At 45.7% G+C, this 17,858-nt stretch overlaps 1 protein-coding gene across 2 annotated transcripts in view; it reads right to left on the bottom strand.

Annotated features, from left to right (window-relative positions):
- Positions 1 to 7,774: 7,774 nt before the first annotated feature.
- The window catches only part of OXTR (oxytocin receptor), a 30,139-nt gene continuing 20,055 nt past the window's right edge, over positions 7,775 to 17,858 (bottom strand). For both annotated transcript variants that reach the window (XM_083724958.1, XM_083724957.1), the window contains exon 3: positions 7,775 to 11,950. In XM_083724958.1, the coding sequence (XP_083581084.1) occupies positions 11,703 to 11,950 (248 nt within the window). In that variant the 3' untranslated portion in view covers positions 7,775 to 11,702. The remainder of the gene's footprint in view (positions 11,951 to 17,858) is intronic.

Below are 17,858 nucleotides of genomic sequence, written 5' to 3'. Positions count from 1 at the left end.
TTGGGCTGCTCCTGAGTAGATCAGTTCTCCCAAAACTTTGCGATCCCTCTTCACCCTGTCTTTACTTCATCTTAGGTCCTCAAGAACGACTTCCCTCCAAAACCAAATGGAGTATGTCACATGTTCCATCTCCCTGCCTTTCATGTAGAATCTCCAAATGTATCAGACCTTGCAGAAGCAGGTCTCTCTTATGATTACATTTCACCCTAATTACTTAGCTTTGAAGCTGCCTCCTAAATGCATTTGCTTCATAAAAGAAACAAAATTAATTCTGCTTCCAGTGGCTTTTGTCCACAGAGATTTTGTGTTTGATCTCCTCCACCATTTCCCCCATTTTTTCTTGATGCGTTCCACCCACCTCAATCTCACTGCACCAGGAACATCCCCCCAAAACTTGATGCCTTTGTGTGTCAGCTAAAGAAGTAATTGGAAGCTCTTGACTTGGCTAATGCTTTTTATTTGGCTGTAAAATATTCTACTTCATTGAAAACTATCTAAACTTTGCATAGGACTTCAGCGGCGGCAGATTTGTATTCATTATGCACAAGAAATGCAATGTTCTTTTCTCGTTCCCCATTTTCATATACAGGCAAAAAATTTAAAAAACACACACGTAAAATTACAAAAAAAGGAGAACAACATTAAGAAGATTAGAACAGAATATTCATGGATCACGATAAACATAAATAAAATGATTTTAATTACGTTTCTCCAGCCTGAATGTGATAAAGGGGTTCAATAGTAAAGAAAATGCATTAGCCCTCATTATATTCTGCCTCATTTGTATGAATATGGTGATTCTGATAATTTGGGTGGCATACTACAGCTTATTGAGCCATTTGCTCAGAAGGAATTTCTTTCAGTTATTTTCCCCATTTACTGTGCATCAATAATTGGAGGGTGGTAAACATATCTCCAAATAGATTAATGCTCTTTGCTGAATGTATTTTAAAGCCTATTCCCAGGTTTCCATCACACCACAGTGTCAAAATAAGCAATGGAATCCGGGAGAGCATATGGAGATTCATAAACAGGACTAAAATATCGTTTCATGCAAGGTCCAGGGAGTTCAAATCCCCAGAATTCAAATCCCCACTCGTCTGTGAAGGTCACTGAATGAGTTTGAGCCAGTTCCTCTTTCTCAGCCCAGCCTACCTCATGGAGTGGTGGTAATGACACACCCTCCAATATTTATCCAATGAAAATAGGGACATCCCATTCCATAATGATAATTTTACTATTTATAACCTACATATCTTACTGAGTTGCCCCAGCCACTCTGGGCAGCTTCCAATATATATAAAAACATAATAAAACATTAAACATTTAAAAAAACTCCTTCCCTATATACAGGATTGCCTTCAAACAGCTCAGGGATCGGATCATTCCATACCCTCCAACATTTCTCCAATGAAAATACAGACATCCTAAGGAAAAGTGGGACATTCTGTAATCAAATCAGAAACCGGGACGGCTTCTCTAAAATAGGGATACTTGGAGGGTCTGGGAGGATAAAGCTGGAAGTGTGTAGAGAACTTTGTATGCCACTTTGAGGTCCTTGGGGGGAAGAAGGGATAATAAATGCAATAATAAACAAATAAATGGGCATACCAGGGGCATGAAAGTGTTCAATGTCGTCCATAAACTCTATGGAGCAAAGTGACAAGGCCACAATATAGGAAACAGATGAGAACCTATCCTTCATCTCAGACACTGCTACCCCTAATTATGTTCTTGGCAATGATATTTCAGTGGCAGTAACTCAGTCCTTAGAAGCGCTTGCTGGGGGAGGCTTGTCTAGTCCCCTCATTGATCCTTGTCTGCCACCCCACTGGGCTGATTTGTTCTGTTCTGTTTTGGTGCTCTGGCTTTTAATCTCATTTCTGCCATTTTTATCTTCTTTTATCTGATTTTAGTGTCATGTTTTTGACTTATTGCGGATAACAGAGCGATTCAACTCCCCCTTGTGGTGGGCATACGTCTTCTTCCACACAACTCTCCCAGCTAAGCTGGCTTCCTGCCATCCACTGTTGACAGAGTGATGCCCAAAGCAAAATGCCTTACCTGTCAAAGGCCAGGGTACAGCGATGCATCTTCAGCATAGAGCAAAAGCTGTTCAATGAACATGCAGGTAGGAGTCCTCTGTTACTGGGATGCTTACAAACACCAGCCAATGGATGGCTTCGAAATGGAGTGTTCTGGAGGTGGTGAAGGCATGGGGCTGAGTTAGTCCAGGATCCAATGTCTCGCTGCCATCTTGCCACAGCATCAGACCCAATCCAGGCCCTATCTTGCACCCCAGTAGTTGTGCATGGCAAGGCTTAGGATACAGGAGTCTCCTCACCACTCTGTAAAGACCCACCTGTGGGTGATGAAGGTTTAGTTTGTGCCCGGAGAACAATTTAAATCTGGGGCGCCACCAAGAAAAAGGCCCTGTTGCTGGCAACCACCCACCACACCTCAGGTGGCACAGGAACCCAGAGAATGCCCTCTTATGCGGATCTTAGTTTCTAGGCAGGCACATGTGGAGTCAGACAATCCTTTCGGTACCCTATCTTGGGCTGTGAAGGGTTTTAAAGGCAAGGCCAGTGTTTACCTCAGGATGGGGGGATGTATTAGACAGGACCTGTAATCCAAGCATAGCAGGAGATCTTTGGACTTGAATCTGCTTTGTAGGAGCTTGATTCCAAGGTAAATAATTGGCATTCAAGGCTCTCACTCCTTTTCTCATTCTCATCATATGAGGTGTTTGTGGAAGCAATAGATATCTGTGTGCTGTATTTTGAATAATCCAGGGTAGAAAGGTTTGGCAGTGTCCTTTTTTAAAAAGAAGAAGAAGAAGAAGAAGAAGAAGATTATGCTTTTCAGGTTTATATATTTCACTAATTTTACAATCATTGTAACATTTCAAAACTTGGCATCCTTCCCCCTGTTCCTGCAGTTCCTTAAATTTATTTTTAATATCTTCTGCATATCCAAATTAACTTAATTTGCTCATTTATTCATCTACTTTAAATATATACTCTGATAAAACTGCAGGTTTACAATAATCCTGCCAAAGTTCTTATCTGTTTACATTTTATCTGTAAATATTCAATGAACCATTTCTATGCTTTTATAAAAAGTTCGTTATCTTGATTTCTTATTCTTCCGGTAAGTTTCGCCATTTCTGCTTATTCCATATGTTTTTGTATCCATTCTTCTTTTGCTGGGACTTCTGCTTCTTTCCATTTGGGGGTGAGTAACATTCTTGCCGCTGGAGTAGCATACATAAATAAGTTTCTATACAGTTTAGGTAGTTCTGTCCCTATAATTCCCAAAGGAAAAGCTTCTATGTGTTTTTTTAACATCCTTTTCAATTCATTATATGTCATTTCCCAATCAGCTTTAACCTTACTACAAGATCACCACATATGATAAAAAGAACCTTCCTTCTCTATACATTTCCAACCCTTATTTGATTTAGATTTATACATTTTTGCCAATTTACTCAGTGTTAGATACTGTCGATATATCATTTTCATATAATTTTCTCTTAGACCATAACATGCTGTAAATTTCATATCCATATTCCACAATCGTCCCCATGCTTCCATGGGAAGGTTCAGCAGTCTTCAGAGCACCTCATCCAGGCATTGTCCACCTTTTGGGGAATTTTGAGAAAGAGTTGTGGGTGCCAATTACAAAATGGCCGAGGTTGTGACATAACACAAAATGGCGGTGGTTGGGATGTGGCAGGAGGAAGTGAGCGGGGAAAGTTTCTCATACGTTGTGGATTTTTCAAGGAATATTGAATGAGATATTTAGTGGATGCTGCCGGAGGTACTGGCAGACACAGTGGCGCCTTCATCCCCCGCCTTAGACCATGTAGGAAGTGCACAAGTTACGATAATGATATTTAAATTCAACATCATTCAGGCTTCTTTGAAGCTGGAAAAGGAGAAGCTTCCCAGAACCACAGATCCCCTTTTCAAGTGTCACTTCACATGGTTATATTTTCCAGATGCCCCGTAGACCAAAGATGTCTTCAGGAGAAATTAGAGGGGTTGCCATTCCCTACTCTTAGAGTGTGTAACCACAATGCAGGGGATAATGAAAGGAATTAGAAGACTCCTTTCATTTTCCATTGGCAGGTGCTGTGGTCTTGTGAGAGAGAAGCAGGAGGATCTGTCTCTCCTTTTTTCCTCATCCAGTTTTTCAGCTCCCCTTAATTCTCCCATCCCCCCAGCTCATTATAGAAGGGTTCCATAAATGGTATGAACATCCGGAATCCATGGGCAGATGGTAAGGCCCCAGTACTGACACTGAACCCGGGCTCCTTACATTGGGAGGCTAGATCTGGAAGCTGTCCACTGCTAGAATTACCCGCAATGTCCTGCAGTGATTGCTACACTAGGCAGCCCAGACCCACATTGCTGTGTCAGGGGCAATGTGGGTCTGGGCTGCCTAGTGTAGACTGCAGAGCTGCCACCATGAAGTCTGGACTGTCTAGCAATTTAAGAGGGGCACTTTGCTGGCTGCCCTCCATATCCTGACGTGCTCCCTGGCCATAAAATACAGAGGTGCTCTTGAAGCGAAAGCATTTGTTGGAAAGTTGCTCTTTCCTGGAAAAAGATGTCCATGGACTACATGCTGAAAACGTCTTTCTTCTCAATAGTTTTTATTATCACAAGTGCTTTATTTGGTTTCTTTTCATTTAATACAAAAATGTAACGGAAGATAATATGAGGAGTTGGATGCAAATGAAAACGCTAGCTAAGCACTACTCAAAGCTGAAGTATTTGTGGCCCATTTCCATGCAGGAGAATGCAATTTCAATTGCTCACTGTACCTTATCTCAGTATGTGCTGCTTTGTAAAAAATATGTTATGGAAAGTGGTTTTGCTCGTTTTCTGCTATGTATTTTTCTTCCCCATCATTTCCATTCAGCTTCCTAATGTTAACTGTTTAAGAACATAGAAGCTGGCAATGCACAGGTTACAAGTAGCAGGTCCATAGGACAGGAGCTCAATGCATCTTAGGAGGATATATTTTTATGCCATTACTTGTCAATGGTAAGGTGACAACATTGGGGGAATGTTAGTATGGAATATTGCACATCTGTGGAGGCTCTGTGTGCAATTTGAGAAGTCTGGGTTCTCAATAGCACATGGAGTTTCCACTGATACACAAGGCTCGCCACAAGGCTCAAGAGGTTGGAGAATTTGTGCAAACCTGTTGGCAGGACGGAATGTGCATCCCTGCAGTTACGCTCTCCTTTTAGGGCAATAATACCTGAAAAAGTGCTTATACCTGTCACAAATCAGCCCGTTCTATCCCTCCATTGCTACCCTATGGGAAGCAACTTACTGTTCTGGATACCTGACCAATAATGCAGAACCCAAACTCTTTGTCAGATGACATAGGGAGTATGCTTACCTGGTCTCTGCAGGTTTGTTAAAAACCACTCCACTCTCCTTCCCCTCCCCTAGGAGGAAGGCAGCACAACTGCCTTGGGAGTGAAGGTATTGAGAATGTAACTAAATACTGAATAAACCATGGTCGCGGCATGCTAAATGCTAATTAGTCAGTGATCATTCTGCTCCGACCAACTGGCAAGGAAATGCATATAACTATCTTCTTGCTAATTAACATGAATCCTGAAAAATGAGCATAAACAACATCTGGGACTCCATCCTCAGATAAGCAGGGGGTGGAGAGAACGCGCTTTGAATTTCAGAGGCCCTGTTTACTATTTGTGGGTATGCTTGATGCCGACGCACATTTTTCGGGAGACACCTGGTGCTGTGGGATAAAAGTGCCGAGAGGCAACAGGGTAAGCAGATGAAAATTAAATGCAAAGTAACTTCATTGCACACACTCGGCTGTGCCCCGTAGTACTTGACCTATTTGCAAAAAGAAAGAAAGAAAGAAAAATTTCCAGTGTTAGACTATGCTTAGTCTTTCCAGAGGTGATAAACGTGGACAACACACTGGAGTTGAGGACTCACATGACTAAATGTTTCTCTGGATACGCCCCTCTCACACACCATACACCACCAACCTCAACACACACATAAAGCTTCTTCACATTTTAGGAAAAGGTAAAGGGACCCCTGACCATTAGGTCCAGACGCGGCCGACTCTGGGGTTGCACGCTCATCTCTCTCTATAGGCCGAGGAAGCCGGCGTTTGTCCGCAGACAGCTTCCGGGTCATGTGGCCAGCATGACTAAGCTGCTTCTGGCGAACCAAAGCAGCACATGGAAACACCGTTTACCTTCCCGCCGGAGCAGTCCCTATTTATCTACTTGCACTTTGACGTGCTTTCGAACTGCTAGGTTGGCAGGAGCTGGGACTGAGCAACGGGAGCTCACCCCATCGCGGGGATTCGAACCGCCGACCTTCTGATCGGCAAATCCTAGGCTCTGTGGTTTAACCCACAGCGCCACCTGCGTCCCTTCTTCACATCTTACATGGGCCTAAATTATGCCTGTCCATATTTTTTGTTCAGTGTGTTTCCAGTTGTGGAGTTTCCTTGATAAAGGACCTTCATGTTTAGTTTGAAGAATTGTGTTTGTGGCATGGAAGGAGGAACAATGGTGGGGGGATAGGGGTGGGAATCCTGTCTTCCCCTTAAGTGGTAGTAGCCATTTGGTGAGGAGACTGGTTGCTTGGAGGAAGCAAAATAGGCCGTTGGCCTGAAAATGTACTCATAAACCACTGTGTTTCCAGGAGAACATGTTATGAAGAACAGTTATGGTTGTGATAGCAACCTGGCATCTAAACCAAGTGCCTGTTAAAACTGATGACAGTCGTAGTAGCTGTAACAGTATATATGACAGCAAGTGAAAGGTCCAGGTGTTCTGGTAGTTTACGGAGGCAAATGGACTATTCCTCTGGCTGTCAGAACTTCCCTATGTTATCTTTCCTATTCATCTCCATCTCCTTTCCTTCTCTGGCAGTGCTGGACTACACTGTCATTACTTTTCAAGCTGCCCATCTGTATCCTAACCCTCTGAGCTCTGTCCAGTAAGTAGCTTTATTGTTTTAACCTCTCTGGTGTCCATTGTTTTAACCTCTCTGGTGTCCATCTCTCTGGAGAGCCAGTGTGGTGTAGTGGTTAAGAGCGGCAGTCACATAATCTGGGGAACCGGGTTCGTGTCTCCGCTCCTCCACATGCAGCTGCTGGGTGACCTTGGGCCAGTCACACTTCTGTGAAGTCTCTCAGCCCCACTCACCTCACAGAGTGTTTGTTGTGGGGGAGGAAGGGAAAGGAGGTTGTTAGCCGCTTTGAGACTCCTGAAGGGGAGTGAAAGGCGGGACATCAAATCCAAACTCTTCTTCTTCTTCTTCATTGACTGTTATGAGGAACCATGACAGAGGATTGCACAGCAACAGCAGCATTTGTAGTACTATGCCAAGAATGGGGGCTTTTAATCCTACAACCAACCCTTAGGCCACAGAGTTAGGAGTTACTACTGTCACTTGGTTCTTCTTATTTGGTGCAGCCTCAATCTCAAGTCAAACAAGCAACATTTTTCAATGTTGGTTGTAACTTGGCTTCCACGTTGATTTCCAGGCTCTGTAAAACAGAACTAAATACTTTGAGATCCTATAGTTTTAAAAACTCTAAGACAACTGAGCCAATAACTCCTGCCCCATTTCTTCACTGCTCTCCCCTGCCTATACTCTCCCCCTGCCATCACCATAGTCAAAGGACTACCATTTTACCTTCTCTGCATGCAGAGGACCTGGAAATCTTAATGGGAAAATAAAAAGACCATAAGCATATGACTGTTTCAATAAATACAAAAATGAGCGCTTGTTTAATAAGGCATGGCGTAATGTATGCTTGGTGCATTACGGTTTTATATTTACATATGCTTTGCCGTTTGTTTTTTCTTGGGTTTCCATCCATTTCTTTTATTTGCCATGTTTTCAAATTAAAGAACACAACCAAATCTTTACATAAAATCTGTTTTTTTCTTTAAAGTACTTGCATGAGTTACACAGCAATGAAGTTATAGCCACATAATATTTATCAAATTTATCTACAATGAAATAAGTCTCGGCCTTAAGTAAAGCTTTTTAGAACAATGTGTTGGATGGATCCCGAGATGGATCCTGAGAACTACTGTCAGGAAGGAAGTAAACAGACTGCCCCTTTCCTTCCTCCCCCCTATAGAGAGCAGTAGGAGGACCTTCCTGAACAGCATGGAATGGGGCGGAGCTCCACTCAAGGTGTCTGTGCCTGATTTTGGCCAATCTTCTTTCCTACTCCATCCCATGCCATTCAGAAAGGTTCCCCAGCTGTCAGGAGACACTTTACAGGCCAGCAGCAGAAGAGAGGAATGAATGAATGAATGAATGAATGAATGAATGAATAGAAAAGGCCCCTTCTGCTAGCTTCTTTCTGTGGTTTGCTGCTCATGGTTCTCAGTATCCAACCCATAGCTTTAATTTTGCAAACGTTTAAGCTCTTGAATTGCTTTAAGATCTCCCACTGAAATTGATGGACCAACTTCCACATTTAAAAAAGCATCAGTATGTAAGACTAGGCCTGAAAATTGTTACTGCTATTAATGGTATTCAGTGAAATTACTCCTGAATGACACCGCTGATTTTCCTGACTCGCAGTGGTATTCTCACATTGATGAAGCTCTGAAAAAGTCAGGGAATTTCTTGCCAATCTATCCAATGCATTTTGTCAAGCAAATGAGCACTTATAGGCTCAGACCTTATGCAATATTCATACAGATTTCCATTCACTAAGAGAAAGGTTAAAAGGTTAAAAGAAAAATGTCGGAATCAAATCCTACTGATTTGATAATCCAAAGCTGCAGTACTTTGGAGCCAGCCAGCCAGCCAGCCAGCCAGTGTTCACATCTGTTTTGAAGCATTGCTGGGGTTCTCCTTTCAGACAAGATAATTAGGCTCGTTGCTATTAACATGATTTAATTTTAAAATGTCTATCCTACCCCATCCTTTTGGCTCATTTACAATGCAAAAATGAAAAGCTGCTCAAATGCAGATTAAAAACAACAATTAAGATATCCTCAGATTTATCCCCAGCCACTAAAGATGCAATCCTAAAACTAGGGAGCAAGCCCCATTAAACACCGTGGGATTTATATCTGAGTAGATGGCATAGAATTGTAATGTAAAGGGCTCTTTGCCTTAAAGTGGCAGAACTAAATGGATGCAAGCAGTGGAAACATGGGATATGGATACTGCAGGACTGCAGGTGGAGAATCTCTAGAAGTGAATCCAGTTTGGATGGAAAATCCTCCTTTGCAGTTTTGATGGATGCTCAGATATTCTCTGAATATTCTCTGAATGCTGTTTTTGGCATCCAGTTATATTTTACCTTCTCTGGGGGAGGGACAGAGGAAGTGCAACCATGTTTGTGGCTTCTGTTGGATCTCTCAGTGGCTTTTGATACCACATTGACCATGGTATCCTCATGGACTTTCTCTGCTAGTTTGTAGTTGGAGGCACTGTTCTGTAGTGGTTTTGCTTCTACTTACAGGGCCTGTCTCAAAGAATTGCATTGGGGCACTAAGTGCCTACACCCTGGCAGTTCAGTTGTGGGGTGCTGTAAGGCACTATGTTATCCCAAAAGGCTATTTAACATCTGTAGGAAGCTGCTTGGAACAGTCATAAGGAGAACTGGGCTCAGTGCCATCAGTGTGCCGGCCAACTCTATTGTTCAATTAAATCTGAGTCAGGAGAGGCCGTGGAGCAGCTGAACCAGTGCCTGTATGCAGTGGTGGGCTGGATGAGGATGAATAAACTGAACCAGAGCTCTGTTAAGAGAGAGAGACTGCAGGTGAGTAGCCCCCAGCTCCTAGAATTGAGGACTTTGACTGTTCTAGATGAGGCTGTAAAGGTAAAGGGACCCCTGACCATTAGGTCCAGTTGCGGACAACTCTGGGGTTGCAGCCCTCATCTTGCTTTACTGGCCGAGGGAGCCGGCTGTACTCACCCTGAAAGAACTGGTAAAAAGTTCTTGGAGCCATAGTTGTCCATGGAATCCCAGGGGGCAAAAACCACCAACCAATCAGTGTTGGCTATCTTTTCTTGGGTTGGCAAAGATACATTGGCTACTGTGATTCATGCATTGGTAACCTCATGTTTAGACTATTGCAATGTACACAGTGTAGGGCTTCTCTTATGGCTGGTATGGAGTCTGTGGCTACTGCAGAAGGCCACAATCCACGCAGTGAGTGGTGGCCCTTACCAGATACATATCATACAGGTACTGTAGAACCTGCACTGGCTGCCTATTAGCCACCAAGCCAGGGCTATTTACTTATAAAGCCCCCAACAACTCTGGAACAGATTTACCCAGATTTTCCTTCCACTGCCTGGCAAGGGCATTAAGTTTTTTTTTTTCTTCTAAAGGGAACGTGGTTAGCCTGGTCACAGTCTGATGACCGTCAGTTTGTTGGGACTGCTTTTTCACTAGTAGCACTGATGTTGAAGAATTAATTTTCTGCTGAAATATAAGAGGCCCCATCTGCATTGGCATTCTAACAGCTTTTGAAGATGCATAAGTTTATGTTGATTTCTTAACCTGAGTGCCCTGTTCTTAACTGTGTATTTTAATTATGAATATTTATATCTTAACAGTTTGTATAACTTGCTTTTAAACTTTGTGAACTGCTTAGAAGCTTCCCCCCTTCCTTTTTGGCATTAAGTGGTATATATATATAAATACAAAATAAATAATATTCAATATCTTGGTAGTCGATATCTTGCAGTCTGTGATTGTCGGCATGCAATGGCGTTTAGTTATGAGACAGTGCTGGCAGCTGGTGAAATGTGTCTCCACTACAAATCCTGGGGACAGCCATTTTGCTTTTATTTTGCTGCAGTTATTTCTTTTTAGAAGTCTGTGAGCAATGGGGTGTTATCATGCCCCTATCACTTCCAGGAGTCATTTGGTTTCAAGCTTCTCCAAGTGGCAATTGCTTGCCTTTAATTTTTTAAAATAATAATAATAATAATAATAATAATAATAATAATAATAATGGTAGCTCCCTTGCTCAGACCACCAAATCAAAAAAGGTCTTAATTCTGCATTGATTTTTTATTTTTTTTAAAAAAGATACACATTAATGTTGAAATGCAATGGGGCAAACTGCTCTTTGGGGGCATGAATAAATGGCATGGAGCATTTTTAGGCTGATCAACCCATCTCTATCTGAAAGTTCATTTTGTGGTGGGCATTTCCACATTTGATCTCACCCCCTGGCCTGAAAAGTTAATATGGGGCAGGGAGATAGTTATTCTATTGCAAGTGTAGTTTGTCTCCTAAAACGCCTCCACTTCTATCTGATCCATGCTGTAATAGTGTTCAAAGAGGAGCTGTCCTCCACTTTGTACCTGCGGGCAGATGTTGCCTTATGGCTTCAATGACTTGTGGAGTCCATTGTGTCTTTTAAAAATACAGCACTAGAACCTTGAGCTATCCGTTCTGTGCACTACTATTATGCTATAGCTGTCTTTCTGCTATCCTGCTCCTTAAATAATGAGTACCCTGCACATCATACACACATTTTAATATATTTTATGTAATATATTATATATATGTATATATGTATTTACATCCAAACACTCCTGTATACCTCTATTTCATATTTTTAAGTATGTACACGCTAAGGCCAGTCTGCCCATCTCGTTGTGGCACAGTTCTTGGAGGACTTGGGTTTCTCCTCCTCACGCTGTGGACGGCTGAGTGAAGCTCCTCTGACTGGAGCTTTTGAGGCTCAAGACGAAGGTGGAGGAGTTGCTTTTCCTGCTAACGCTCAGGTCACATCCTTGCCGAGATTTTAAGTACCGAGAGGAGCAGCAGAGGAAGCGACGCAAGAGGTCATGGAAAAGGTGGCCTGTGAAAAGCATGTAGATCCAGGGGTTACAGCAGCTGTTCAGACTTGCTAGGAGGGTGGTGATGATGAATGCCACTTCTGTAGGGGAGAAAGGCATGACAGGTAAACAAACAGTGCGCAGTTCTGTGAAGTTTTAGCTACAGCATGATTTGCTGGGGGGGAAAGGGTCCATATTCCCACTATCATGCCAGGAGGGTCAGAAACAAATTGGAAGGTGTTGTAAATGCCTGGCTTTGGCCCTCCTTCAGCCCAGCACGTCCTATAGTACTTCAGTGACATTACAGAGTTGGAAAGCAAGAAAATATGATATGATCCTGGGTGAGTGACTAGAACATGGTAACTGTGTAGAAGAGGTAAACCATTTGGCAGCACCAGGAGATCCACCTCAGATGGCAATTTTTGACATACATACATTGAAAGAGCAAGAAACTATCATTCACTAAAATCCTGCCCAAGTGCTCCATGTTAAATCAACACACAAAGGGGAAGTGAGGCTGCACACCAACCCCTACATTATGTGCACTGAGTCATCCCCCCCCCACTGCATCTCTACGTACAGGGCAAGGTATTCAAGGAGAAGGCATCTATGCCTATGATGGGATAGTGAGCTGCTTGTGCGTAAAAGCTTGATCCCTCTGGGGTTTGGCTGGTCATCCAAACCGAGGCACTAACGGAGCCCCCAAAGCATGACTCCGTCAGTCGCTGGTAGAATCTGACAGTGGGCGTCTACGGAATTTACGCCAACATAAAAGCTGTTTGACGGACATGCGCCTTCGTGACTCTCTGCGTGACAGTTTCCGGCGAAGGGTGGGAGTTCCTAATGGGGGTTTTGTTACCTCTTCGCTATTCTCACTAGAAGTATCCCAGAGCCTCCCCTCCGCTGTGACTCCTGCACTCCCCCTGCTGGTTCCTTCCTCTGCTGCAGATTCTCTCCTATTCTCCTGGAGCCTGTCCACCACCTGTCCCTCCGATGGCAGTTCCCTGACATCCACCTCCCCCCCAGGGCCCCCTTCACCCCCTCCCGCCTCCTCTCCCACTGGCGGTGAGGGCGGAAAGCCCCTGAAGGAACTCTCCTCGTCATCCGAGGATTCAAACACTTCTAGCCACGGCGTACCGTCTCTCTCCCCGTCTTCCTCTTCTTCGTCGGAGTCGGCTTCCTCACCCACCCCTGACTCTGGGAACCCTTCAAACTCTCCTTCCTCATCGGTGGTCCCAAAGTGTTCCCTTCTAAATCGTGCTACGGGTTGCGGTTTTCTTGGGAAACGCTGATGAAATGTTTCTATTAAGACCTCGTCATTGACTACCTCTGCTGGTACCCAAGTGTTTTCCGACTCTACTTCCCCCTCCCATTCTACCAGATATTCCACCTGATTCCCCTTCCACCTGGAATCAATGATTCCTGCCACGTTCATGTCGCGCTCTCTCTCTTCTATCACGGGCGTTTGGGTGGCCTCTCTCTCACGCTCCCCCCACTCACGTCCCTCTCGGTACGGCGACAGTAATGACCTGGGAAATACTGGGTGTAATTTCATGTGACTGGGCAGCCTGAGTTTGAATGCTACTGGGTTGACCTGCTGTATGACCTCAAAGGGTCCCAATCTTTTGGGTCTCAATTTCTTACTCCCGCCCTTGAACGGTAGTCCTTGGGTGGATAACCACACCCGGTCTCCCACCCTTATAGTTTCACCTTCCCTCCTATTTCTGTCTGCTTGCTTCTTATATTCTTCCTTGGCTTTCTCTAAGTTAAGTTGAAGCTGACGGTGGATCGCTTCCATCTCTTCAAAAAAATATTCCGCCGCCGGCACGCTCCACCTCTCCCCTCCCTCTCCTGGGAATGCCCGGGGGTGACACCCATAATTTGCCAGAAAGGGACTCATCCCTGTGGACACGTTCTCCGCGTTGTTGTAGGCAAATTCTGCTAGAGGTAACTTATCCACCCAATCATTTTCTCTGTCTTTTACATAACACCTCAGGTATTGTTGTAAAATCCCGTTTGCCCTTTCCGCTTGCCCATTTGTTTCTGGGTGCCGGGCAGTTGAGAAATTGAGTTCTACGTGCAGTAAGCTCATAAGTTTCCTCCAGAACCTGGAAGTAAATTGTTTCCCTCTGTCGCTCAAAACCCTCAAGGGGGCGCCATGCAACCTAAAAATATGTTCTACAAACAACTTGGCGGTTTCCTCCGCTGTGACCGCATGTGAACAAGCTATAAAATGACACATCTTGGTTAATAGATCTACCACCACCATGACAGCTGTTTTGCCTTTGGATTTTGGCAGGTCCGTCATAAAATCTATGGATACTGCCTCCCATGGCCTTTCTGGCGTGGGTAAGGGTTGTAATAGCCCCGCTGGCGCCACCCTCTCTCCTTTCGCTCGCTGGCACCTGTCGCAACCCCTGACATATTCCCGTACGTCCTCCCTCACCTTGGGCCACCAAAACTCCCTGGTAACCAACCACATGGTTTTGTGCTGTCCAAAATGTCCCGCTGTGGGGCTGTCCTGCAACTGCTTGAGTACTCTGCCCCTCAGTTCCCCATCGGGTATGTACAGTGCCCCTTTGTAATACAATGCCCCGTTCTTTTCTTCAAACCCCCCTGTGTTCTCCTCTGTCCTCCTGAGCTCTCTGAGTTTCTCTTGGGCGTATTCATCGTTCTCAGTACCCTCTATCAGTTCCCTCTGCCCCACCAATGCCGCCCCACACACCCAGCGGTCTTCAGGGATTACATGCCTTGCCTCAGGCGCTCCCTCCCCCTCTAAGTACTCAGGTTTCCTGGAAAGAGCGTCCGCCCTCACGTTCTCGGAGCCGGGCACGTAACGAATCTCAAAGTGGAATTTGGAGAACTCCTGGGCCCATCGCACTTGTCTCTGGTTCAGCACTCGGGCTGTTCTCCAGTATTCCAGATTTTTGTGGTCAGTTCGGACTTGAACCTTGTGCTGCGCCCCAATCAGCAAGTGCCGCCATTTCCGGAATGCTTCATGAATGGCGAGCAGTTCTCGGTCGTATACTGTGTAGTTCCTCTCGGATTTGTTCAACTTCCGCGAGAAGAACGCACACGGTCTCCATTCGGACGTATCTTTTCCCGGCTGGAGAAGAACGGCCCCCACCGCTCGGTCTGACGCGTCAGTCTCTACTCTCATTGGTTGTTGTAGATCCACGTGCAAAAGTTGCTCTTCCGACGCAAACGCCTGCTTTAAACGTTCGAACGCCCGCTGCGCTTCTTCCGTCCAAACAAATTTCTTTTTGCTACTAAGACAATCCGTGATGGGCGCTGTTAAATGGGCAAAGTTTTTGATGAACTTCCTATAGAAGTTTCCGAAGCCCAGGAACCTTTGCACGTCCTTCTTGGTCTTTGGTGTTTTCCATTCCAGTACCGCTTGAACCTTGCTGGGATCCATGGCCAATCCCTTGTCAGACAACCGGTACCCCAGGAATTCCACCTCCCTGGTATGAAACTGACACTTTTCCAGTTTCACCCACAGCCGGTTTTCTCGCAGCTTGCTCAGTACCTCTCTTACATCTCGCACATGCTGCTCCTCATTCTCTGAGTACACCAGGACGTCATCTAAGAACGCTACGCAGTTCTTGTAGAGCAGTGGCCCCAGGACGTGATTCATGAATGATTGAAAGCAGGCGGAGCCCGCTTGTAATCCGAAAGGCATAACCCGGTACTCAAAAGCCCCCAAGGGGGTGAACATAGTGGTCTTCCACTCATCCCCCTTTCTCACACGTATCAAGTTATATGCCCCCCTAAGGTCCAGCTTGGTAAAAATTTTCCCTTTTCTCACCCGTGTTAGAATGTCATCAATTCTAGGCATAGGGAAAGTCACTGGTTCTGACACTGCATTTAGGGCCCTGAAATCACATACAAGCCTGGGCCTGCCCGTGTTTTTTTTGTCCACAAAGAACACTGGGCTGCCCCCCACCGCTCGTGACTCTCTGATGAAACCTCGCTTGAGGTTCTTGTCAATGAACTCCCTTAACTCCTGCATCTCACTGTCTGACATTGCATACAGCTTGCCCACTGGCAATTGTGCTCCTGGGAGTAAGTTAATTTGACAGTCAAAGGGTCTGTGCGGGGGCAGTTTATCTGCTTCTTTTTCGCTGAATACGTCAATCAAGTCAGCGTATTGTGGTGGCACCCTCCCCTTGTCCATCACTTCCATCCCTGCTAGAGTGGCCCTGGCCCCTGCCTGAGCCTCTCCCTCCTTGCAGTGTTCTAGGCAATGTGCTGATCCAAAGGAAACCACTCTCTGATGCCAGCCTACTAGCGGATCGTGTAGTGCCAGCCAGCTCATTCCCAAGATAATAGGAGCTCCTCCCAAGGTGGCTACGTTAAACGCTATCAGTTCTGTGTGTCTTGCCACCCTCATTATCATTGGTACAGTTTGTTGGTTCACTTCTCCTCCCAACAGCTCCCTCCCATCAATCGTGGTAACCTGCAAAGGCTTACTTAATGGGATAGTCTGTATCTGGTGTTCAGCTGCAAACTCCTTACTCATGAAATTACATGAGCTACCTGAATCCAATAGCGCTTTTATCTTCAGTGGGTGTCCGTTTGCCAGTTCCAGCAACACCTCTATCACAAGCGCTGGTCTTGGAGGTTCCGGCGTGGGCACATTCACTACTCCCTGGCCTGGCTGCTGTGCCCTGATGTTGGCAACCAGGCGTTGGCTTTTACTTGCTCCGTGATTTCTTCTTCCTCCTTCCCCCCAACAGTTCCCGCCATCCCTTGCCATTCCTTCCTTTGCGGACAGACTCTGGCAAAGTGACCTGGCTGTTGGCAGAGATAGCATCTCTTGCCGCTCTTTCCCTCCTTCTTCCGCCCTTCACTGGTGTTTGAAACTGCGCGCGCGCGCGCTGTTCCAAGTTCCATCGGCTCTGCTGGCGGGAAAGGCTGCTCCGGAATCTCTGGAATGCGGAAGTCCTTCCAACGTTCCCCCTTTCCTTCCCGCTTTTCCATAGCTCTAGCCTCCTGGCGTGCTCCTATGGACAGCGCTGATTTAGTCAGCTGATCCATAGACTCCGCCCTAGGCGCCCGGGAAAGTTCATCTTTCACTGCCGGAGAGAGACCTTCTTCAAACAGCATTTGAATAGGTTCACTAGCAAGGTCCCACCCTAGTCTATGAATCAGCATGGTGAACTCAGTCCAGTACTCACGTACAGATCGGCTCCCCTGTTTACACGCCATTAACTGTCTGCGCACCACCCCCTGCTCGATCTCGCTGGAAAACATCAAGTCCATGGCGCGAAAAAACTTCATAGTGTCCTTTAAGATTTCATTATTGGCTGCCATCAGGGGCCGAACCCAGTCCTTCGCCCCTCCCTCTAGATGGCCAATCACGTACGCCACTCTAGAGTTCTCATCGGGGAAGTCATCAAACAGTAGATTGAGAGCATATTGCATCTCTGTCCTAAAGGCTTGATAGTTCCTGGGATCCCCCCCAAATTTCTGCACCAATCCAGGCACCCGTCTGGCAAGTGGGGTGGTTTTCCCTTTATCCGCATCTTGAGCCCTCCTCTCCTCGAGCCTCGCCGTTTGCAGCGCCAGCTGGACCTCCAACGCCCTGTACCTTTCTTCCAGGCTTGGACCTGCTCCAGCTCCTCCGGTTCCGGCTGGTTCGCTCATGATGCCCTCTGCTTGCACAAGCTGCTTTCAAAGACTGTCAGATTGCTATGATGGGATAGTGAGCTGCTTGTGCGTAAAAGCTTGATCCCTCTGGGGTTTGGCTGGTCATCCAAACCGAGGCACTAACGGAGCCCCCAAAGCATGACTCCGTCAGTCGCTGGTAGAATCTGACAGTGGGCGTCTACGGAATTTACGCCAACATAAAAGCTGTTTGACGGACATGCGCCTTCGTGACTCTCTGCGTGACAGTTTCCGGCAAAGGGTGGGAGTTCCTAATGGGGGTTTTGTTACCTCTTCGCTATTCTCACTAGAAGTATCCCAGAGCCTCCCCTCCGCTGTGACTCCTGCACTCCCCCTGCT

The sequence above is a fragment of the Podarcis gaigeae genome (assembly GCF_964106915.1).
Source record: "Podarcis gaigeae genome assembly, chromosome: 2".
In the NCBI taxonomy this organism is placed as follows: domain Eukaryota; kingdom Metazoa; phylum Chordata; class Lepidosauria; order Squamata; family Lacertidae; genus Podarcis; species Podarcis gaigeae.
This window is presented reverse-complemented; position numbering and strand designations above follow the sequence as displayed.